The sequence below is a fragment of the Penicillium cosmopolitanum genome (assembly GCF_028827165.1).
Source record: "Penicillium cosmopolitanum strain IBT 29677 chromosome Unknown utg000012l:1.0-3308103.0:1.0-3310761.0, whole genome shotgun sequence".
NCBI lineage: Eukaryota > Fungi > Ascomycota > Eurotiomycetes > Eurotiales > Aspergillaceae > Penicillium > Penicillium cosmopolitanum.
Window position 1 is genome coordinate 517,479 of NW_026622682.1, and position 23,756 is coordinate 541,234.

At 47.9% G+C, this 23,756-nt stretch overlaps 10 protein-coding genes across 10 annotated transcripts; 5 read left to right on the forward strand and 5 right to left on the reverse strand.

Annotated features, from left to right (window-relative positions):
- Window positions 1–287: 287 nt before the first annotated feature.
- On the forward strand, window positions 288–2,109 carry N7509_012963 (uncharacterized protein; the record flags this gene model as incomplete). The annotated part of the gene is made up of 5 exons (XM_056637600.1): window positions 288–557; window positions 625–1,036; window positions 1,095–1,703; window positions 1,757–1,945; window positions 1,997–2,109. The coding sequence occupies 5 exons, from the start codon at window positions 288–290 to the stop codon at window positions 2,107–2,109; spliced, it is 1,593 nt and encodes a 530-aa protein (XP_056481107.1).
- A 191-nt stretch (window positions 2,110–2,300) lies between these two features.
- N7509_012964 (uncharacterized protein) lies at window positions 2,301–3,355 on the reverse strand (the record flags this gene model as incomplete). Its single annotated transcript, XM_056637601.1, has 3 exons — window positions 2,301–2,911; window positions 2,986–3,229; window positions 3,287–3,355. The coding sequence occupies 3 exons, from the start codon at window positions 3,353–3,355 to the stop codon at window positions 2,301–2,303; spliced, it is 924 nt and encodes a 307-aa protein (XP_056481108.1).
- A 1,282-nt stretch (window positions 3,356–4,637) lies between these two features.
- On the reverse strand, window positions 4,638–5,733 carry N7509_012965 (uncharacterized protein; the record flags this gene model as incomplete). The annotated part of the gene is made up of 3 exons (XM_056637602.1): window positions 4,638–4,766; window positions 4,808–5,611; window positions 5,683–5,733. 3 exons carry the CDS (start codon window positions 5,731–5,733, stop codon window positions 4,638–4,640), a joined length of 984 nt encoding a protein of 327 aa, XP_056481109.1.
- A 4,061-nt stretch (window positions 5,734–9,794) lies between these two features.
- N7509_012966 (putative extracellular soluble lytic transglycosylase) lies at window positions 9,795–10,611 on the forward strand (the record flags this gene model as incomplete). Its single annotated transcript, XM_056637603.1, has 3 exons — window positions 9,795–9,934; window positions 10,006–10,192; window positions 10,258–10,611. 3 exons carry the CDS (start codon window positions 9,795–9,797, stop codon window positions 10,609–10,611), a joined length of 681 nt encoding a protein of 226 aa, XP_056481110.1.
- A 757-nt stretch (window positions 10,612–11,368) lies between these two features.
- Window positions 11,369–12,400, reverse strand: N7509_012967 (uncharacterized protein; the record flags this gene model as incomplete). The annotated part of the gene is made up of 4 exons (XM_056637604.1): window positions 11,369–11,793; window positions 11,856–11,914; window positions 11,997–12,114; window positions 12,175–12,400. 4 exons carry the CDS (start codon window positions 12,398–12,400, stop codon window positions 11,369–11,371), a joined length of 828 nt encoding a protein of 275 aa, XP_056481111.1.
- Window positions 12,401–13,054: 654 nt separating this feature from the next.
- Window positions 13,055–14,261, forward strand: N7509_012968 (F-box protein; the record flags this gene model as incomplete). Its single annotated transcript, XM_056637605.1, has 2 exons — window positions 13,055–13,191; window positions 13,250–14,261. The coding sequence occupies 2 exons, from the start codon at window positions 13,055–13,057 to the stop codon at window positions 14,259–14,261; spliced, it is 1,149 nt and encodes a 382-aa protein (XP_056481112.1).
- Window positions 14,262–14,379: 118 nt separating this feature from the next.
- On the reverse strand, window positions 14,380–16,022 carry N7509_012969 (cytochrome P450; the record flags this gene model as incomplete). Its single annotated transcript, XM_056637606.1, is given in 4 exon segments — window positions 14,380–14,555; window positions 14,621–14,697; window positions 14,755–15,811; window positions 15,824–16,022. Coding segments are annotated over 4 exon segments (1,509 nt in total), but the record flags the coding sequence as incomplete, so codon positions are not given.
- A 1,310-nt stretch (window positions 16,023–17,332) lies between these two features.
- Window positions 17,333–18,087, forward strand: N7509_012970 (SGNH/GDSL hydrolase family protein; the record flags this gene model as incomplete). The annotated part of the gene is made up of 3 exons (XM_056637607.1): window positions 17,333–17,589; window positions 17,655–17,843; window positions 17,898–18,087. 3 exons carry the CDS (start codon window positions 17,333–17,335, stop codon window positions 18,085–18,087), a joined length of 636 nt encoding a protein of 211 aa, XP_056481114.1.
- Window positions 18,088–18,621: 534 nt separating this feature from the next.
- Window positions 18,622–19,053, reverse strand: N7509_012971 (RICIN domain-containing protein; the record flags this gene model as incomplete). The annotated part of the gene is made up of 1 exon (XM_056637608.1): window positions 18,622–19,053. The coding sequence occupies one exon, from the start codon at window positions 19,051–19,053 to the stop codon at window positions 18,622–18,624; it is 432 nt and encodes a 143-aa protein (XP_056481115.1).
- A 1,753-nt stretch (window positions 19,054–20,806) lies between these two features.
- On the forward strand, window positions 20,807–22,245 carry N7509_012972 (uncharacterized protein; the record flags this gene model as incomplete). Its single annotated transcript, XM_056637609.1, has 4 exons — window positions 20,807–20,904; window positions 20,968–21,693; window positions 21,719–21,950; window positions 22,018–22,245. 4 exons carry the CDS (start codon window positions 20,807–20,809, stop codon window positions 22,243–22,245), a joined length of 1,284 nt encoding a protein of 427 aa, XP_056481116.1.
- Window positions 22,246–23,756: the final 1,511 nt, after the last annotated feature.

A 23,756-nucleotide genomic window follows, 5' to 3' on the forward strand; every position in this document is an offset into this window, starting at 1 on the left:
AAGGTAGTACGAAATGTACCGCGAAGCCAGTGTGTACCCACTCGCCATTCTGCCCCTAACCGCGTATTTCATATCCTGAAAATCGTTTCATTGCAATCCCGAAAAGTCCGACAACAACGCTACGATTATCAACTTAAACACTAAGATGGATATCACGGCACATTTTCCGAAAAGAAAAGACCCCGCATGATGAGATACAAATGAAGAGTTCTTCCATTTTGCCCTCCCAGGGTAGCCAACTCCCATCTCGCCTCTCTTGTTACTATTGTTGAGAACTAGGTTCAACCATGTCCTGGGAAACTATTGCAGCTCAAAAACGCGACGCCCTTAAAGCATCTATTCCGACGGAATGGGTAATTACCGCAGATATCTTACCCCCTGACACACAGGCAGATGTAACAGGATTTCCCAAAGAATCAGGCTGGTTCACTGAACGCGAGTTGGAGATAACATCAACCCCCGCACCTCAGATCCTCCTCAATATAGCGACCGGATCCTGGTCATCGGAAGAAGTCACTCGTGTCTTTTGCAAAGCCGCAGCCGCAGCTCATCAATTGGTATATCCCTTCAATCAACTCTCCGCCTGCCCGATAATACGCGACAAATGCTGACTAGATCAAACAGACCAACTGTCTATCCGAAATCCTCTTCGACAAAGCTATCGCTCGTGCGCAGGAACTGGACAAATACCAAAGAACAACCGGCAGAACCAAAGGCCCATTTCACGGCCTCCCGATTTCAATCAAAGACAATTTCAATCTCATCGGCTGTGATTCAACTGTGGGATTTGCCTCTCTCGTCAACGACCCGGCGACTTACAACAGCACTCTGACCGACCTCCTTCTTGAGGCTGGCGCTGTCCTCTATGTCAAAACAAATGTCCCCACGGCCATGATGATCGCTGAGTCAGTCAACAATGTCTTCGGTCGTACTGTGAATCCTCGCAATCGCAAACTCACCTCCGGCGGATCTTCCGGTGGAGAGTCAGCTTTAATCGCCTTCGGTGGAAGTCGGCTTGGAGTGGGAACTGACATCGGTAAGTCATTTCAACATCAGCTCGTCCGGTCCGTGTTCTAATTTTTCATCGCCTACAGGAGGATCGCTCCGAATCCCAGCCGCATGCACAGGAATATTCACCATCCGACCATCCTCCGGCCGATTCCCCAATTTCCAAACCCGCTCTGGCCTCGCGGGTCAAGAAGCCGTGAACAGCGTCAACGGGCCCATGGCTCGATCCCTGGATGAAATTATACTCTGGGCCAAAACTATCGTTGGTCAAAAACCCTGGGTTAACGATCCCAAGTGCTTGCCAATTCCCTGGCGCACTGTGACTCCCAAGCGAACACTCAAACTCGCCGTCCTCTGGCAGGACGAGCAAGTCACACCAACCCCTCCAGTTGCCCGAGCGCTGAAGGAGACGGTCGCAAAGCTGCGACAAGCCGGCCACGAAGTTGTCGACTGGGATCCCAAATGGCACTCGAAGCTTGTCTCTATTCTCGGTCGCATGTTTGTCGCGGATGGTGGAAAGTCAGTCCGTAAATTGCTTGATGCGACAGAGGAGCCCTTCCGTCCGGAGATGGAGGCGTACTCCCAAGCAACAGAGATGGGTGTATACGATATGTGGCAGCTGCAACTTGAGCGGAACGGGATTTGCAAGGCCTACCTAGACCAATGGAATGCGAGCGGTATTGATGCTATACTTTGTGAGTTTATCCTTGGGAATTTGACTTATGGTTTCTAATTCGAATGCAACTAGGCCCCACGACTCCATACAGCGGCGTTGAAAATGGAAAGTTTGGCTATATCGGATATACTGGCGTTTTCAATGTTCTGGACTATCCTGCAGTTTCTTTCCCCTGCGGAGTGTCCGCCGATAAGATCATCGATGCAGCATATCCTAGCGACGAATCGCTGGGTAAGGTCGATACGAAGATCCGGAATGGTTGTAAGTAGCTTTCCCTCCATCTCCATTTGGCCTGGCTAACTGATTAACTAGACAATGCGGACTCTATTCATGGAATGCCTGTCAGTCTGCAACTTGTTGGACGGCGGCTCGAGGACGAAAGTGCTCTAATGATGACCGAGGTGATCCTTCAAGCGCTAGGTTGATCTAGAATAATCAATGATATGTCAAGTGATGCGCCAGTGCTTCTGCAGGTTCTTTGAGTTTATGAATATAGGCGATCTAGATTGGCCGCTTCGATCGGTAGTACTGTACAATCAGCGTGTTCGAGGGAAAACTTGCTCGAATGACAAGTTTTAGCCATGTAAATCCGACAGCCTCTATGGATTGGCTCCATCTACATGTCCTCGCCACCCCCATACCAAACGCGGTTTCTCCTCATCGTCAAGCCCCTTTCCCCTCCCACGATAAATTCACCACCCTCACGGATAGTACCATCAGCTTGAGGCCAATACTCAGATTCGAGTTTCTTGTTGATCTCATCAATCTTCTCAATTAGGACCTTCAAGCGCGAACGGTCAATTTGACCCTCCTTCTCCCCTTCCTCGATAAGGAATCCATCATGGTTGATAAACCGAGCGATGGTGAGGTGCGCCGAGGGGACAACATAACGAGAAGCCACTGGAAGATTTGCCTGTCGAGTAAGATCAAAAATATCGCGGCGAAGATGATGGTAGCTGTAATCATCATTTGCACCCCGTGATTGGCCCCTTGCAGGCTCACCAGCAGCCGGAACAAAGCTGAGGGCCAATGCGGCGGAGTCGAAGCTAACGATGGGCTTGAGAAGACGTGTCTGATGACTCGTTGGGTACTCGGAGATTTGATCCGGGGTGACTTCTGTCGAAGATTTCAGAGTTTGGACAAGTCCTTCAATCTCATCCTTGGCCAAGGAATGCGCGACTTCCAGTACTGTAAGGTGTAGGTTCTGCAAGGGCATTGTCCAGAGCGCTGGTATAAATAAATTTGGTTAGAATAGGACAGGTCGCGTCTCCATTCAGGTCAGACGGGTTTATTGAACTCACAAGGTGCGACAGCCTTCAGCTCATCTTGCACGTACGCGATCAAGTCGCGTACTGGAGAAGGTGGGCGCCCCCAGAATACCAGACAATTGCGAGGATCAATGTAGTCATCTTCCTTCCTCGGCCCATCGAGTCGCATAAGAATATCGTCTACCTTCCAGCCCGGAAAGTCATCCGCGAGGATAATAGCTTTCTGCTGAGAGTTGCGATTGACGCGATGATTCTCGTACGAGGATTGCAATTGAGCCTATTTTGATTGGATCAGTCTCCACAAAACTAGTCAAACATAACTTTATTTCCCTACCGGGTCATCCTGTGTTTCAGTGATCAGCTTCTGGAAGGGATTGTCTGTTGATATGGTGATTGAAGGCATGTTGAAGAGCGTGCCTAGGTGGTTCCAGGCTCCAGACCTTGACTTGGCAATATTCACCCGGAGATACCGTTTTTACTGGTAAAAGAGAGTGGTAGATATATGATTGCTGTCGATCCGTCTTGTATAGTGATTGCTGAGCAAGTTGAACCTCGGGACTGGCATGCATGAGTCAGGGACCGAAGTTTCTGGAGATGAAACAGCCGCCTAAGCGAGTGCCGGAAATTAATACCCCGAATTTACCCCACAGCGGCTGTCCCGGAGACGCCAGTCGTCCAAAAATAAACTGAGGAGAGTGTCACACAACTAGTTTAATTCTCTTGAACGATTTATTGATCTTAAATTAGTAGACGCTTATGAATCCCAAGGTTGTTCGACAACCTTGAAAGTGGAGCTCGTCGGGAATCGGTTGAGGAACCTTGGAACCGGGGACCCCAGAATATATATACCTAGGTATCTCCACAATATAGTCAGAAAATCTGAAAGTTTCACCTTCGCACCTGGGTACCTGCCAGTGGGCAACCTTGGAATCCATGAGGAATACCTTGAAAATTTTGAACCTTGGAATATTTCAAGTTGATGACTGGAATTAAAAAATTGAACTTGAAGATAGTAGTTCAATAAAGAGACTCGGAGTACCTAGGTACTAGTTACCGAATAGTGTGGCAACCCCAAGTTCAAGTTCTTCACTCTAACATACCAATCCCGAGAAGGGCTCGTTGCCGTTGCGAATCTATCGCTGAATTAAGAGCGGCGAATGTCGTTATGATTGGACTACTAGTGAAGGTTCGCGTGATAACCAAAGGCGTGCCCTTCAAGTTCTGGAACCTCTAAATTGAAATTGAAGTACTAAGTGATTGACAATCAAGCTATTCTTACTCTCATCAATTTTCTCATTTAGCCTGATTGTCTACTACGCCAAGGAAGCCCGTCCTACAGAGGATGGGGTCTAAAACCCCGAAGAATCGACAACCATTTCCTCGAGAAATATTATGAATAAACGAAATTTTATGTCAAAATTGCGCAACTAAAGGCCACCTTGGATAGACATGAACATTAATTGCGTAAGCAACTGATAGAATCGAGAGGCATATATCATGGAATTATGATTGCTGTTGGAATTGAGGCCGATTGAGCCTATTAAGAACAGAAGTAAAATAAGGACTATGTCCAGCTTGAAAGGAAACGTGAATGTCGACAAAGAATTGAAGACAAAAGGCAGAGATGCCAACTGTCACTGACAGGATCTACTCGCATCACTGACTAATCCACCTTAGATCCCCATTTAGATCTGCATGGCAAAGGCGCAGAGAGCACCGAAGACAACGGCAACACCGGAGAAGGTGGCACGTCCAGCCGCGTTGAAGGCGGGGGTGGGGGTGGCCGAGGGAGCACCGGTGGTGCCGGGACACCGCTGGAAGCGGAGGCAATGGGGGCAGGGGCAGTGGGGGTCACACGGCGCAGGGAGCTGGTCTTGGACCAGCCGCTGGGGCCAGCGGAGAGGGGGCAGACAGTCTGGTAACGGGTAGAGGTCACAGTGACGGCGGGCTTAGAGCCGGAGGCGGAAGAGTGACCAGGGGAGACACCAGAGGGAGATCCGGGGTAGCCAGAGGAAGCAGGGCCAGTGGGAGCAGGGCCAGCAGGGCCGGAAGGACCAGAGCCAGTGGCACCGGGGATGACGGTGGAGCTGACGATGGCGCTGGTCTCGGTGTCACAGGGGGTGGTGGTAGGAGCAACAGGAGAAGAGCCAGTGCCAGAGGCACCGGGGATCACAGTGGAGTGGACAACCTCGCTGGTCTCGGTGTCACAGGGAGTAGTAGTGGCAGGGACGGAGGCCTGAGTGGTAGAGGCACCGGGGATGACGGTGGAGTGCACGATCTCACTGGTCTCGGTGTCACAGGGGGTGGTGGTGGCAGCGGAGGTGCTGGATCCATCCTTGCAGTCAACCTCGCCGAGAACAGCAAGGCACAGGTTGATGGGGATGTTGATCAGACCACCGTTGTCGTTGGAGCTCTGCTGGCAGTGAGCCTCGCCGAGAACAGCCAGGCAGACATTGATAGGGACGTTGATCAGAGAGCCCTCGCCGCTGGAGGTCGAGGCCTGGTCACACTTGGCCTTACCAAGAGCAGCAACGCAGCCGTTAACGGGGACATTGATCAGTCCGTTAGAGCTGGAGGTCTGCTTGCACTCGGCATCACCGAGGATAGCGGCGCAGAGACCAACGGGGACGCTGATGAGCTCATCAGTGGCCATAACGCCCTGTAAACCAAACCAATTGATTAGCTATTCATGCATTATATTGCAGATCAATGGGACATGTTTCTACTCACGGAGCAGGAGGCAGCCAGGGCCACGAGGGAAGGGATAATAGTCTGCTTCATCTTGTCGAAAAGAACGTAGATTTGCGTAAAGAATTGAAAGACGTGATTGATATCTTGTTAGAAAAGAATGGACGCTGAGAACAGCAAAAAAGAGTGACAGTGGGACAAGGCCTAAAGGAACGAAGCAGTTGCAGAGAGAGAAGAAAGGGAAATTCGTCAGATAATGTAGGTCGAGGAAGTATTGCCAAAGCGTCCGGACCTCCACGCTTGCACTGTCGGAAAAGGGGAGTCGATGTCGATCCTCATGGAAAGAAGACTGCCAAGCAGGCAAGAAAGGGTACCGGTATACGACGAGGCCGGTCCATTCGCCCAACTAGAGCTTTCTGATTGGCGTGCCCCTGTTACTCATCACCTTTGTTGACAAGTTCGGCTGCGTCTCTTCGAACTAGCTTGGATAATAAAACTCTATATGCAATGCACGCCCCACCCCCGAGCCACTAGCTTTGGTAGCGCATTCTGTGATTGATCCCACTCGCAGACCACAGTCCTCGGCCTGCTAGTGTGGTTCACTGCCCCATCATCTCTTGTTTTTGCGCTCGTGACGGCGCTGCCTTGTTCAGGGGTTGTGCTAACCGGCTTGATGACACAAAGTTACAGGCAATGGCTTCGAGGTATATTGACTGGGGCCGATAAAATGCCTCTCAAATACTCTGTACTCCGCCCGTCCCAAAACTGGTACTTCCTCGATGTACCACCAGTACGGAGTACTACATACAAATCAATACTCCGTGGTTCCCACGTCCGATAGCTCAGGTTGTGAGCCCCGCGGTTCGCGCCCAGACGCGACAGGGGTACCAAGCAGACCGCTTATTACGCCTCCCGAGAAGCCTCGTCCTTTTCGCCTTGGTGGTTCCTTGCATTCGGTGGCGGTCGGCCTGAGCTTGAGGAAATGTAAGCAGGAAAATCCGGGGCCACTGTCATATGCAGCAAATGCAGAGAAGAATCAAATTAGCCATGCGGCACACATGGACCACAGCCTGGCCCCCAGCTCTCGCCCCCCAACTCTCGCCTACCCCTTTCCTCAATCCATGAAAATGAGGCCAAGAGCTGCAGTCCGGTACCAGATCACATCTGCAAGAGCTGGTGCATGATTGTAGATACATCAAATTTAAAAACAAACTATGCCCTGGGCTGGCGATGGTGCAAGCCACCAAAATAGACCCTGCGAACGTGTGGACCTCGGCTTTTCAGGGGGGAACACCGTGCCTGAAGATATGAACTCCACTGTCATTTCGATCCTGCCGTGGCCCACATTGGCACTTCCCAGTCAGCAATAAGCGGGGATGGATATGGATCCCACTCGGAGAACTTTCTACAATACGGTCGCAACACGACCAGCACGGTGTGGCCCGCCTCTCAATTATCAACTCCATTCCATCCCGTGCCCGTGGGTCAGCTTCGACAAATGGTCAAGACCCTGAGAATATCGAGAAAGCGGACCCCATCAGTTATGGGGGGGTTCTTTGTCAAAAGTCTCAGATTGGTCCACACAAGTAATCCATTTCTATCTTTTATTTGTGGATGCCCCTCCGTGGGACGGAAGACGGAGTAGCCTGTCGCTCGATATCCGAAATGTGATCTATTCCGTCTATGATCTGCTCGGATCGAGATGGATATCGTGGATTTGTGTGCTAGAGGCATCACTATGCCCTACGGAGTACAAAAAACCTAATTCAGCGACTCGGAATCCGGCTATCGAAGAACCAGGACTAAAGCGCTCTCATTGAGGTTAGTTCTTTCACTATTTTTGGGAATATTCTCCTAATACATGCTTGGACCGGACTAGCCCCTTTCCACATTGAAAAAAAAGTTTCGATGGTGCTATCTTCTACCAATGAACCATGCATTTGGTTAAGGGAAAGGCAAGAAGCCGTTGTGAGGTCCTAGCCCCTTGATCAATTGGTGGCTTAGCTCCGAAGAGGCATGTTTGTCATACGAGATTAGAAACGCACACACCCTACATACGCGTGATGCACATGAGAGATCCAATGAGAGCCGCCGGCTCAGCGAGATCCGTTGGATTTGATGCATCGAAAACCGGCGGCCAGCCCTATCAGTCTCCAACCACCTTTTGCTGTTGCCTTACCTCCTCGCGTCAAAAGTTCTCTCTGGTACCTTTCGCTTCTTCATAGTTTGTCCAGATTTCATTTCTGACACTGAAGTGGCGACCCCCATTGATATGACCACTGATCTTTCCTCCATATTCATGCATAATTGGTTGCGGTGATCTATGAACCTCTCGCTCCTGTCCAGCTTGGATGCCTGCTCAGATTGGAAGATATAAGCCAGCTGGCTATCAATATTGTTGGTTATGAGCTAATTGAGACTTTTCAGGGTGAAATTTGCCATCGTGTTACAGGATATTTTCTTTATGAATGGTCGAGCTGCAACCGATGGCAGACATCTCCTTTAAACCTTGGTAAGGACCATTCTTTCAAGCAAAGTCTACAGCATGAATACCACTTGGATTTCAGGAAGAACCAGGGTACCAACCTGGGCCATCGCCCAGTGTTTTTGGTATAGAAACCGTTTTTTGTTATGGGTATGCTACCTTGAGTATTATAATATAAGACACAATCACTATATTATATTTGAAGTGGTGATACACCTCAATATACCCCTGGGGTTGGTAATTTTGTTGAGCACATGGGGGCATTGAATGGCAAGTGGTGCCAGTATGGAGAATTGTCGCGTTCTTCACCCATACGTTGGCCCAGAAAAGAGAGATGTGTGTTTGCCCATAAGCGTCTAGCAAGGCCATACTAACTGACAGGAGACAGCAATATTGATGCTATCCTAGGATTCTCTACGATGATCACGAATCCTACAAAAGATATTGTGGTCAGCCTGCCAAGGATATCTCCCAGGCCGCTGTACACGATCCCTGATAACAGCGCAACGAACTTCGCCAAGCTAAATTTAAAGGAGAACATGGGTCGTGTGCTAAAACATTGGACCTGGAATGTTGCCTTTTTGAATGAGATATGACTGGTGCTAGTACGGTGGTCCCTCCGTCACTTACAGGGGATGTTGCAGATGACTAGTTCACGAGTCTGTCGAGGCCGACGGGTGCTTCGAGATGCTCACCCCCCTCTGTACCTTGTCATTCTGTTTCGAAAGGTTCTGCACTTCTGTCTCCTTTCATACCCTGACCTTCCCGTTCTAGACCTCGGTTTCTTGTTGAAGACGACGAGTTCTTCGAAATGACGACTACTCGAGGAGCAAATCACCTGATCTGCGTCCCCTCCTTAGCATAGATTGTACCATAGATAATGGATCATACTAGATCTTTCTACCCCTCTACTACGTACGGTAGATTACAGTCACCTTCGAATGAGTCAAACGTTTTGCTGGGTCTGCTGGAGCTCCAGTTTAGACTGGTTCGCGGTATAAGTAGGTGCCGCAGAGAGACATACGCACGTATGTGGTAGTTTAGTTGCACAGCAATTCAAGCTAACATTAATCAACGAGCCTGCCGACGGGCGCTTTTCGAGTTAGATTTTACCCCTGTTTCACAATGTTCCTCTGCGTGCCTTGATTGGACTCAGGACCCACGGGGTAATGATCCCGCACAGCCCCATGTGTCATCCCTCCAATAAGAACAGCTTGCAAGGTTGCAAGCTCCAAATTAGCAGACGTTTATGCGACAATCATTGCGATATAGAGAAATTGGACCCCAATTTCTGGACCCTGAGTGAAGTGATTAGATTATCCTGTTCTGCATAGAATCTATCAATGTCTCTTTTTGGAAACTGGTATCTCGCAGACCATCAGCCACATGAGTGAGCATTGCCCTCAGCTTACCCTTTATAGAAACTGCCTACGATAGAAATAGTGCAGTAACTTGTTTCAGCTCTCTCTCGCTGCTTCAGATTTTGCTTTTGAAATAGAAGAACATGCGACGTGGCTGATGAGTGGCAATTGAAGGACCAACTTGCCCCGAGTGGTATATAATTCAAGAATTTCCTCTTAAAGTCTTACAATATATTATCATTCCAAGGTTACGACATCATTTCATTGGACTCCAAGATCCTGCATCTCTGCAAGTTATAATATATACCATGACTATTTTTAAGACAGCTACTCTCGTCGCATTGGCCGCTGCGCTGGCAAATGCCCAGTCTGCAAACCCTGGCGTTGGTTCAAACCCTAAGGCCGACGGTGCAACCGACGAAGTCACTTCGAATACTGGACCCAATGGGTATGAAATATTCTTGAAGATATTCTTCAAAATACCTCACGGTTGCTCAAGCTTGTTAACCGTCTTCATAGATCCGAAGATTGGCTAAATACCGGTATTACCGACGGCGGTTGGAAGCCGCCGTTCCTTGCACTCGAAGACATCTACCACATCTCGCTAGATACTTTCTACGGCGGTATCGGATCTTCCTGCAAGCAGTACGACCAGTACTTCCAAAGCGCCGGTTCAAAGTACAACGTCGATCCCGTCATTCTAGCCGTTATCGCAATGCAGGAATCCTCCTGCAATGCTGATGCCGGTGGGCCAACCCCGGATTGATGCAGGTCTCTTGTGCCAACTATCCCAACGGCGAGTGCACCGACTCGATTCAGGACAACGTCGATGCCGGCACAAACTATCTTCAGGATCAGATCAAATCGAATGGCGGAAATGCGATCCAGGCTTTTGGCGCGTATAACGGATGGTTTGTGGCTGGTAATGGACTGAACGACAACAAGGGACTCACAGAGGATTATCCCTGCTCCTCCGAGGGACAGTCAAATGGCGTGCCCCAAAACCTGGATTATCTTCACCAAGTACTTAATGGATGGTTGTTGGGGCTGGATGTATATGGAGATGATAACTGGATTGGAACTTACAAGTGTGACCAGTCTTGCAGCAATGGCAGCAAGTGCTAAGTACACATGCACTAGATCGGGACTGGATGGGTTGTGGGGTGGAAGCAGTATATAGATCAAGGGTTATTTGAATTGTTTCTCAGATCTGCCACTGCCCCGAAGATAAGGTTACTCAGGTGGACATGCGTAAATGTCATATCATCTTTCCGTTCTTACCTCACTCATACGCACACACTCTCTCACTCTATGTCTCTCTCCTAGCCATTTTCCATATATCACCGGTTTGATGGTTTTATGTCTGTGGCAGATGTTACAGCGGGTATTTTTACCGCCACTCGGAGGTAGTTGATCTCATTTTCAACTCGTTCATATATTTCCGGGGGCTGGCCAAGACTTGAAACAAATGTACGGGCGGAAGGAGAAGCAAAAGTTGGTCTTGTGGCTTCTGTTGTGACAAGAGGCTATCCAGAGCGGTATGAACTAGGGTTCGACCTTGGAAATTGATCCCCGAGACCCAAAGCCTGATTAAGAACTAGTAATCTGCAATATGTAGCGATGGAGACTTTGCTGAACACCCGTGGCACTAACGCCTCAATTCCAGTGTTTAGTAGAGGACGTGGAGTCGCATTCGTAAATACTAGTAGGATAACCTCTGGCTTCAGAATTGGGGGGGGGTAGTACTATATCATCAGTGGCTACCAAAAGAAAATTGAGGAAAGGGATTAGCGCTAAAATTAGGGTTTTAACGCGCCAATGTGCTATTCTCTAGTATTTTGCCTGGCTCCATGTCTAGGTCTCAAGTTATATTGAACTGGTATCAAATATGCTGTCTTGCTTTGACAGGTACAGCCACGACGTCGTTTCCCTTTCTATCTTCATAAGACAGATCCACCTCCGTGGTCTGATGAATGGCATTTGTTTCGTATATCTGATCTTTTAAGATATGACGCGTGTCAAGGCCCTCAATTCCTGACGATGGCCCTGTGAATCTGTCGTTGCCATTCGTCTTTCCATGCACAGTGGTGGTCGTCAACGACTCCAGCGCATAGTCAGGGCGCTGGCTCTTTTCTGCACTGAGTTTCTGAGCGGAATATGGGCTGATATGGTTGTATTGCGAGGCGTCATTTGAGGAATTGTCGCCGCGTATGGATCGGTATAAGGGGCGTAGGGGAGGTATGCTGACACAGATGATCGTGAGGGTAATTTCGGAGTTGGTCCAGATACAAGATTCAGTCACGGCATCTGTACTTCTATTAGAACACTGGAAATGCTTGGCAAGGAGGCAGAGAGGAACATCGACTTACAAAGATAGTCGTCTGAGACAGCTTGAGCATCAAGACCCGTTGTTCCACAAATACAGGCACTAGTTTGAAGTTAGTATAGGAAGATAAAACAGCCCGGAGCCCGTGAAGATTGAGCGGAAGGTCGTCAGAGGGATGACCGACATAATTCCCAGACTCAGCGATAGACAGATGTTGACTTTTTCTTTGAACTTCATGTTCAATCCCCAAAGGGCAAACCATGGGGAAATGGCAAGAACAAAATCCATGACGGCGGACCAACCTATGATTTGGCATCGGTGAGAAAGCTCTTTGTTAAGGGGAAGAGCATTTGGGAACATACTGCATATCGCGTATGAAAGAGTCACCAAATCTATAGAGCAACTTTCTTGTGGTACCTTGGAATCCCAAAGTGATTCAATGGGGGTACATTGTGCCATCACAGCAATGCACCCAAGGACGCCGAGCAACAAGATGCTGATTGTCCAGAACCAAAGGAATATTTTATGCCACTTCTTCACCAAGATTCGCATAAGAAAAACAGAAGTAGCGCCCTTGCTCGTTGCCATTGCGATTGAAATGACACTCTGGCGATCGCACGGGACGCATAATACTTGTTTCCAGCATCAATTCGAAAGTGGGCACAGAACATACAACACTTTACTCTAGAACAAGGGCGCGATTGAAGCTATGACTCGTGTGTGGGCTCGCGAGCTTGCAGAAAATGCGACCGTGAACTCGGTCAACCCGGGAGCTGTAGCTACTGGGCAATATTTAGTCGCGCCGGATGATATCAAGGAGAATATTGCGCGATGGAATCCTCTTACACCCCTGGCCCTGCGCGGGAGGATCTTGACATACCAGAGATCGTGGAGCATGGTGCTAGGTTCGGAGGACGGCCAGCGTATACCAGTGAGATTGCTGGTCTCATTGCGACTATTTGCAATCCCGAATTTGGCTGGTGTACTGGGAGCATTATTTCTGCCAATGGCGGGCTCTCATTTAGCATTTGATCAATCTATAAAGAATATATTCCATTGCCCTAAAACTTGCCAAGACGAGGGATTCAAGTACATTTTGAGCACAGTTTTAGTGACCAGTGAATACGTATACTTGACGTGACCACCGTGGACCCCGGCGACTTTGACATCAGCCGAATACTTCCTCGTTGCCAAAATTATCAATATGGCCGTCCACCATTTTCAGATCAAACCCCAAAGAATATGAGTCAAAATTGGCGAGTAATTGCACCTGGTCGCAGGGAGATGACGGGATGCATCGGTCAACTTATCGAGGGTTTAGTATCCGGCAGTGCGACCGGGCTCGTGCCATTGTTAGCATTGCCCGTGAGTGTGCATAGGTTAGTGATCCGCATAATCTGGTCAATTCATCCGAGTCTCACTGATTATACGAATTAGTCACGAGGGCCTAGATGTTCTTCCCGGTGAAAATGTTGAAGATGAAGAAGGCGACCTGGCTTGCACAAAACGGTCGCGAAAAAGCGCACTACCACAAAATCATTCCAGCAAAGCCGCCCGAATCGATCATCACGATATGCATGAAGTTCTTCACCTAGGAGATTTCTCTCGCGTCAGATCACTATCAAACATGCCGTCTGAAATCCATTGCAGAATATTCGCCTTTTTAGATGACGTGATGGATGTGCTGCACTTCAGTCTCAGCAGTCGATATTTCTGGGCAGTTGGGCTCTTGTGTATTGAGGAGCACATCGTTCGCTCCCTTGCGCCCTGGGCCGGTGAGCCTATTATCTGCATAGACGATCGGTGTGACCCAAGCAAATATCCATCTGGTTTGCTCACTCCGGAACAAGAGGCCGAGGTAAGGGAGTTGAACCAGGTCTACGGTTTGAATTCGTTCTCTATAAAGAATTCATACAAAAGGGTCGGAGGGCCATCGCTCTCACAGAAATTGCAAAAGTCGTTCCTTGACTACGAGTCGCACTACCCGATGCCCGAGGTTGACCGTGTCGAGATCATGATGGGACTGAAGCCCGAGATTCTCGAATTTTACCCTCGCGACCAGACATGGATTCTACGCAACCTCACTACAAAGGAGTTTGTGAGAGGAGAAGCAATTGCGCTCAGGTGCGAGTTCATGCATGGACCTCAGATTGACGTTTTAGGCTTTGCGGAAATTTTGGTTTCACGGATTTCGTGGTCGGATGCCGCTGAGAAGATCGGTCGATGTGATAATGTTGCTCGAGGTAGATGGGCGGGTCATCGATTTGACATCACACCTTTATCGCAGATCGAAGGCCAGGCGGAATTCGGTTCATGGACGGATGTCAGTAATGAAATATTGAGAGAGCTAGATGTAATGATTGGTGGTGAAAATGGAGACGATTGGCGCGATCAACTTGCAGAGCAACATCAGAAGTCGGCAACTTCAGCTTTTTCTAGGTATCTTTGAAATTAATCGGTTACATTGGGTTTCCTTCCTCTAAACTAAGATTTAGGTTCAAGCTGATTGCATTCCTTCGTCGGTGAAACCATGCGATGAATCCGGACTTAAGTATTGTACATCCTCATTACACCTCAATCAGACACCGGTGGCCCTCTGGAGCCATTAGGAAAAAGCACTTCATATGCATATCCTCATCACTCATTCCTTCTTTTTCAGACACGCGAGCCTTTGGAAATCGACGAAAGAACAAAGCAGTAGCGAGACGAAGCTCGATACGGGCAAGATGCATTCCGATGCAGACTGTTGAACATCAAGTTAGCAATATCTCTTTTAAGATATTAAGCTAAAGTCACATGAAAACCCACTCCGTGATCCGCCCCCAAATGGGATTGATATGTCTTTCATTTCCTTGCTCGTATTTTGCCATCGTTCCGGTTTGAATCTGTTTTATCATCAGCGATTTCAATCGCAAATCCGGGTAGTGGTGCAACTGCCTTACCTCCCTGGTTCTGGAAAGATGGCCGGGTCACGATGGAGGCTAAATGACTGTGTGGATACCGTCACACCGCCAGGAAGGAAATAACCATTGAAGTGTGCACCCTCTGGCGGCACAGCTCGAGGCAATCCAAAAGGTACAGCAGTATGTAGACGTAGTGTTTCGGTAATGATATTATCCAGATAAGACAGATTGCGAAGATCCTTGTCTGTTACTGGCTCATTTAAAGTAGACAGCTCTTCCAAAAGTTTTGTTCTTACCTGATGGTCCTTGCAGACGGAATAAATGAGATAGGTCAAAGTAACAGCCGTGGTATCGCTACCGGCAACAATATAGCCCTGCGCCTCACTTCGTATCTCGGACTCGCTGAGGCCACTCTTCCCAATGTCAAAGATCTTTGTAAACAATGTTGGCTTAGGATTCTCCGGATTCTCCTCAAGGTGTTTTTTATATCGTTGAATTGACTGCTGTGCGTATAGTCCGATTCGCTTGCCGGCTGCTGCCGTCTTTCTGAAGATAGGAAGTGGTAGGTAAGCCCCAAGTCTGACGAGGATGGAAAGGTTGTTCGAATGGGTTGAAGACAAGCGATCATCTCCAAATCTTTGGAATATTGAGTCGGCTAAAAAGTCAACATTGCTCGAGATGAAGCCTTTGGCTCGAGAAGAACAACTTACATTACCTGCCTCGAGCATTTTAAATGAATCTCCAAAGGTCAACTCTCCAATGATATCGGTCGCCATGAACAACCACCATTTAAAAACATCCGCGGCACCCCGGCTTATCATCTCCTCTGAGATGCGTTGAATTGCATACTCAATTCGATTGGAAATCTGCGGCAAGAGATGGGATAGTGCCGAGTCAGAAATTGGGGACGCAAGCAGTCGACGACGAGAACCGTGGAGATGTGGGTCAGGGGTGCTGAACATTGTGTCAACGTTCACCGAAACGAGCTGGCGGTAAAACACTGTCTTGTAGAATTTGGTGTGCGTCTTGTGGATCTCTCTCACTGCATACGCGTCACAGATATCAACTTGAGTCTGGCTGATTCGTACGATAGGGCCTGTCAATCAACGGTCAGCAAAGAAAGCTCTTCGGGTTGGCTCCAGGGCTTGTTTCGCGTTCTGATTACCATATTTTTCATGCAAAGAATGGACATAGTAAGGAAGTTGGCCCTTTAGCGAGTAATAGTCGTGAATCAAATTGGTACACTTGGAAGATATAGGCCCCGGAAGCCTGTTAAGAGGATTACTCAAAACTTTGTATACAAATCTCTAGATAATAAAATATTAATCCTAGCGCTAAATGTGTTGCACGGGGTGTAGAGAACTTACAAGGAATAGTATTCCTGTCAAGTATAGCACAAAGGCTAAAACATTGCAGACAAAAAATTCGACATTAATTTGTTGCAACATTTCAAACGATATCATTGCTTTTTCAACACTTCAATAGCTGAAGCTTGAATTTTGTGAGTCCAAGGGTTGGTTATTTATACTATCAAAAATCATAGTGTCGTGCGGGGTCTGCAGTGCAACCCTGCATGTCGGTGACTGACACTCCTATAACCGACGCGATCCTGAGTAAAAATCTTGAATAGGAATACCTCTTTGACCTCATAGTTGGTAACTTTATAACTCAAGCTACATATTGATCTAGGTATGACTCAAACTGGGCACAGCTCACCTAGGCAGTGAATACTTTAATCTCGGACCTACACCACCATGAAATATATAATACTTGTACTACAATACCACATATTAACTCCGCTGGCAGGGCGATTCAAGTTCAAGTTCAACTTGAACAATACTAGTATTCAAGGGAAAAATATAAGTCGATCATGATGTATTCAACCCCGAGACTCTTAGAGAAATTAGAAGCAACGAATAGGGACCCATGGAACATTCATGTATAACATTTCACCCTTGTCTTCGGAGTCTGGGGTTGTTCGGAAGTTGGCGAAAGGCCGAGGGCAATGATCGTCGCGGAGTTGTGTACAATAATTCGCACCCTCGGGTTTAGGACAAGGCCTCTGTCCGACCAGCGTCGCTTAATGACTTTGGGAAATTCTTCGGATGCTCCAAGTGTACGCAACCCAACCGTAGGACAACCCTGATGCATGAGGTGGTTTTTCGTACTGCGGATGTGGACCGATGGGGATTATCATGGCTCACCTTAATTCGCTCCAAGGGTGATCCAATCACTCCAAACGTTTAGAAAGTGGCGATCATGCTCCGGGCCGGATCTATGGTGTAGAGTTGGGCCGAAAATGGGAAAAGGGGCAGGGTATGCAGGTTTATAGCAAGGCTTACTAGGGTGAAACTATCTTGCAACCGAGTTAATCGAGAATCTCGATGTTCCAAGGTTTAGATAGCTTCCTAGGTTCCAGTGATAAATCAGAACTCGGCTCTTACACTAGCTTGCCATGTTTACCAAGGCAGCAAGGCACTAAGGCACCGATATATTAATGGTGCGGCTCTGCAGTCACGGCGGAGATTACGCTGCCCCTCCCATCTCTCACTCCACTCCACGCATTGTTCTCTCTACTCCAAACTCCCAACACTCGCTTGTTTCATTTGCATCTAAAATGGCCGAAAAACTCTCAATATTGTGCTTCGGCAACTCCCTCACTGCTGGCTACTACAATTATGGCGAACATTACCACCCATACGCCGAAAAGCTCAAAGAAATCCTCCAGCCAGTGCTTCCTACCACGGAGATCACAACAGATGTGGCCGGTCTTCCAGGCGATCTAGTTTGTTCCCCGGGCTCGTTCGTCTCCCGTATATCAGAACAGACGATCAAAAAGCGTTATGACTGGGTCATCTTCCTCGGTGGGACAAAGTACGTCTTTGTCTATTTCTCCAGTGCCAAAGTCACGTGATTACTGATGCCAAACCCACCGACAGCGATATTGGCTATGGCAAATCATCTGAGGATATTTATGCTGGTCTGAAAAAGTCTTGGATGATGGCGCTAACCTCGGGTGCAAAGGTACTTGCTTTGACTATCCCTGAGTGTGCGGCGAAATTTGCATGCATAGATAAGAAACGTAATGAGGTCAACCGCTTGATACTTGCCCACCAGGAAGATGGATTGTGAGCCGACACCTGACTTAACAATGTGCGAATCCCATGCTAACTTTCGTTGAGTTTTGCCTTCGACCTTCACGCTGCAATTCCCTACCATTCCGCTTCGAAGGAGTTCCAGAACAGGATTTTCGATGATGGACTTCATCTTACTCCAAGTGGATATGACCTAATGGGTCAAGTAATTGGGGAATATATGGCGGGTCTTCTTCGGTTTTCTGCGCCCTCCGCGTCATCTTGTACTGCTGAGTAAAGCCGCCTGGTCAGAAACGACAGCCCGAGACCGTCGAGAAATGTTGCCCAGAGTTTGGGCGTGCGACATCGATTCAAATTACTTGCGATTTTCAAATACCCTTCATGCATATTTGCGTCGGAGTGTCTTTCCAGGGCCCCTGACGACAGTCGTCTCCCGTGAAATCCTCTCGATAAACCAACTTTTTTTTTGTTTTCCAGCTCTAGCTTTGAATCGGGTTACAATACAACATTTTTCGGACAATTATAAATTTCTCGACTTCGATTACTCGCAAAGACATCTTAAATACAAGACTCTATCAGGATCAGAGATCATATCATAGGCTTTGAACATTCGACACCGGAGAATCAGGTGGTGTTTGCGGTTGTCATAGTGAGACTCGGACCGCAATGAGAATTGCACCACATTCAAGTCGTTTATCAAACATGCCAGCTAATGCGTTGGAATGGCCAACAACTTCGATGAGATGGGAATGCCCTGAAGAAGATTATCAATCGCCATATCTTCGATCGTACTTCAGTCATCAAACTCACATTATTCCCGCGTAACGGTGATATTAGCAGCAAGCGATCTGTGCTCAGTAACCTGAAGCGAGTCCCACTGACCAGGCTGGTAAAGATACTGCTGAGAACCATTGTAGATGAGAGAGAAGAGCGAGCCCGAGCCGGCACCCTCGAACTTGAATCTCTCCCAACTATTCAGGTCACTTGCATCACAAGAAATATCCCCGTTCTTGTTCACGCCCAAGAGCTTGCCGGTACTAGCGTTGCGAAATCCAAATCCATCATTATTGGCTTCTGCGCGCCAAAGCTGATTGCGGGCCTTTTCCCAGATTCGCATGTGGACTTCATGATCGTTGTATTTACCGGGAACGACGCTCAAAGCACCGGATCCTGATACCTTGATGGAATAGGTGGCTCCGTTGACGAAGCTGGTAGACGAGGTGGACACTTCGCTTTCAGACATTTTGAAGAATGTAGATTTCTTGAAAGTAATTGCTGGACTTGATAGAAGAGTAATGAGCTCGTTGTTGATAGAGAAACAAGACGCAGTGGATGGTAGGTATTTATACACCAAGAGATTGATTGAAAATTCTGTATTCGTGCTTCAAATTGGACTTGTGCTTCCGATCCTCGTCCTCAGCTTGTGCCCGACGAAGTAGTCAGCTAGTATGGCTGCATTTGCCAAGATGTATATAATGATAGTAGCCCGCCCGACGAAGCCTTCTAGAAAGGCATGAAACGATGTGGAGTTGCATTTCGAGATGACTGTGCCTTCGTTTTGTCCTTTATTGGCGAGGAGACCTGGTCGCCGACCTCGGGGTTCAAGTTACTCTCCATCCAGACTCATCGTATTCAACTGCAATATGTTTCCCTAGGCTGGGCGACTGCAGCGCTGGACAACTGCAATAATTCTTGAAGAACATGCCAAGCGACGATTTCAGAGCATTGTTTGGGACGATCGTTAAACTAAGCTTAGAATTGCATGACATTGAAATCTTGGCGGCTGGCTTCGATTTACAAGCTCCTCGGGAATCCGCGTTCAGCCAATCTCGAGAAACCTGACTCGTTTCTACTTTCTGAAAAATATGTGAAGCTATTGACAGTTCCTGAAACAAGAAAATTGTCTAATATCGATTAATCTTTTCATATGTTCTCCCTGTCGCGTGTCATTTGTCGCGTGTCATTTCGAGTTGTCGATTAAACTACAAATGATCAAGATGCCAAGAAGCCGCCGGCTGACAAGCTGCAGACCGATTTCCTCGGCGGCTGACAGGCGGGTCTGGGTCTTTTTGCAATTTCGGAGGTACCCGTAGACAAATGATTCAGCATGATCAGAGTGCCTGCGAGCTTTAATATGCTCACCATGAATTATGAGTTTCAAGTTGGTTTATGGGCTTCAGGCAAGGAGAGCAATTTCTTGCCCTGATGTGATTCGAGGATACATTTCGCTAGCGAAAGATATATATTCTGTTCAAATAAAAGACTATATCCTGAATGTCATAATTCCGAAATGCTTTATATTGCTTAACATCGTGATGGAGATAATGTCCTCATCTGCAAATTTAAATGTGGTAGGGAATGGAGAGTAAATTCAGAGGAAGGTAGAGCATTACACAGAGTAATCTCGTACTGGGCGACCGTCGACTGTCTTTGTGGCTTCAAGTTGTATGCGGTCATCCTGCGGGGCAATACTCACCCATGTGAGACAGGCTGAATATGAAATCACGTTCGATGTTGCCGAGAAAAGCTGAAATTTGGTCTTTGATTATATTCATAGCATGACGCGCAAGCTAATTTTCATGGGCTGCGGCGATGAGAGTTGCTCTAAATAATACTAATAGTACGTCTAATTGAAGCATTTTTTAATAATAACAACATATGATATATTAAAGCGGTCTTTCATGCCGTTTCGCCCACCGTTGATTTGTCGAGTAGGCCAGGTCATGACAACTCTGAATTACCCAACACCAAGAACGGGCAATAGGTAATAGGTCCCATAATCTCCCACCCCGATAAACCCTAAGGATTACGCCAGACGATAATAACGCTTGTCTGCGATTGGGGACCCCCATTCTCCTCATATCTAGACAAAGCTGTATCTCCTCTTACTGGGCCGTCGTCACCCACCACCCGCACCAACGGATACTCAAGTTGCCTGCCAGCACTTAATCCAAGTCTCAGTCTCCATAAAGAGCATTTCAGAATCTCTACCTGTCATGAAGCCAGTTTTGAATGAGGTTGACGTTCTTGTTATTGGAGGTGGAAATGCAGGATTCAGCTCTGCCATTCCGCCGCAGAGTCGGGCGATCGTCGCGTCCTCATAATTGACTCTTGCCTGGGCCGGCGGGAACACCTACTTCACCGCTGGCGCTTTCAGGACGGTCTACTATGGATTAGCAGACGTCTTGCCGATCGTGAACAACGTCGACGAGGCTACCGCATCCATAATTGACATAGAACCTTACTCGGCTGCCAATTTCGCAGACGATATCTCCCGTATCTGTGTGGGTCGATCTGATCCGGACCTCTCTTGTGCTCTTGTGAACGACTCTAATGCGGCGCTCAAATGGTTAGCGGGGCATGGAGTAAGATTCCAGCTTTCATTCAATCGTCAGGCATACAAAATCGACGGGCGGTTCAAATTCTGGGATGACATGTGCCTCAAGACGCAGGACGGCGGAAAGGGATTGATCGATGATCCCCGTCGAGCAGCCAAGAGGCTAGGAGTCAAGGTCTTGTTCTCAACCGCAGCCAAATGTCTTGTGGTAGATACTGCTACCAAGGCTGTCCGCTCTGTCATCGTGGAAGATACCACTGGTGAACGGCATATTCTGGCTGGAGCTGTGGTTCTGGCGGCCGGAGGCTTTGAGGTCAATCCCCGAATGCGATCGCAGTTCCTCGAACCAAACTGGGATTTTGCTGAAGTACGCGGCACCCCCTACAATATTTGCTCATGTCTAGAAATGGCTATACGAGATGTTTCGGCCAAACAAGCCGGTAACTGGTCTGGCTGCCACTCTGTTGCGTGGGACGCCAATGCTCCCCCTAATTCAGGTGATCGTATCATCTCAAACGAATTTACCAAGTCGGGTTACCCCCTCGGGTTGATGCTTAATCTTGAAGGAAAGCGCTTTGTGGATTCAAGGTGTTGACCTTCGCAACTACACGTATGCGATTTTCGGCAATGCAATTCTGGCACAACCCGGCCATGCTGCCTTTCAGGTTTGGGATGCCCAGATGACTCCCTGGCTGCGGGATGAGGAGTACCGCTATAGCATCGTGGAGAATATTACAGCCTCTACTTTAGAGGAGCTGGCCGATAGGTGTGCCGAATGTGGCCTGAAAGATCCGAGCAAGTTCGTGGAGACAATCAAGTAGTACAACAGGGCTGTGGCGTTTTTTTTAAGAAGAGAACCCTGGCCATAAGTGGGACCCGGCTGTCAAGGACGGTCTGTCCACGCAGTCGAGCCTCAAGCAACTCGCATTACCCAAGTCTAATTGGGCTACGCCTCTAACAAAGGGCCCCTATATGGCTATCAAGGCGACCTGTGGCGTGACTTTCACACTTGGCGGGTTAGCTGTTGACCATCAGACTGCGGGTGTCATATCATCAGCCACCAACTCTGCCGTGCCTGGCTTGTACTGCGCTGGTTAAATGGTTGGTGGTCTCTTTTACGAAAAATACCCTGGAGGCAGTGGCCTTACATCCGGCGCCGTATTTGACCGTCGGGCTGGTCGCGCCTCAGCAGCGCAGGCTCACAGAAGTAAGAACCCGCAGACCTTCTCGGCTAGGCTCTAATGCAGAGCAGTTGTGATATGAGGCTGTTGCAGATCGTGATCAGAGCCGCACGATCGGAAATAATTTCCGAGGTATTTGGACAACGAACCATGTTGATTGGAAACCTCCAATTTGGAGTTCGTTTTGTATATACCTAGGTATAGCCCCACTTATTTCCACTAAAATATACATCAATTATTTTCCTCTGAGCTATAGTGTCTTTCAAAATCGTCTTTCAACAACCTTTCAGCCTCAAAGGCAACCCCAAGCCAGCAACCCGGAATCCGGAACCTCCAATACACACTCTTTCATCGGGCCTGTGATTATCTCCACCTTAATCAGTGAAAAGGCTGGGGCATTTTCTGCTTCAATCTTCCACTTTTCCAAGCTCCCCTTCTACTTTTTACTATTAGTAACCCGCTACCTTACTCATGCGTTCCCTCATTTCCTCGCTGTTTTTCACTTCCACTTAATCTTCTCCAATAATCTGTTACACAGGCTCAAGACTCGACCATCGACACGTTAGAAAGTGCTCATCTAAGGTTTGCGGACCCCACAATTTTTGAAGGCCTTTCCCATGGGTAGTAGTCGCAGTACTAGTACTAGTTTAGCTTCTCTATTTCCTTATACGTCGTCATAGTGCTGTGGAATAAAATGGCCTACCTGTACCCCTAAATTGCGGTGCGGGTGATCGTTATCCTCGCGCCCCGCGTGTACGCCGCAGTCTACTTCTGAGTAATGTCTTTTTAATTTGCTATATTAATCTACTAGCTCCTTAATGATTAGTGGTCATAACTTATCTATAATTCATATAAAGAACCTTGGAAATAATCTATAGAATTCAAGTTGATTTTCTTCAACTGAACGGCCCTGGAGAGCAGTACATCAAATTCTGACCTAGCTACAAACAGCACTTTGATCACTCTCAGAGTAGGCACAGTGATTTCCAGTCCGAGTGCACTATTATGTTCTTGTTAAGGTGTATTTCAATCATAGGGGCAGTTCACTTACTCGGTGGTTGGGCGCACATTTTACCCAGTGCATCGCTCTATTGTGAAGGTAATCGCATCTTTGGGTACCAGTGCCCGCCGAACAGTACTGATTAGTATATTTAGCACTGTACTTTCCAGTCTCCAAGTTAGGAAATATCATAAATAGAAGATATACTTACGCCTTCATAAACGGCTCCTATTCCATCGGGTTCATCTTCGGTTTTCCTGTCCTGCATATCGTGAAGGTCGTGGTTCTCAATCGACAACTCCTGGGATATAGCAGCGTCAAGAGCACGTCTACATCGAAGATGATCTAATGGGCTCATTAGAACTCTCTCATTTTCTTATCTGTTCGAAAAACGCAAACTCTGAGCATCACCGGGCTCTGCCTGAGGA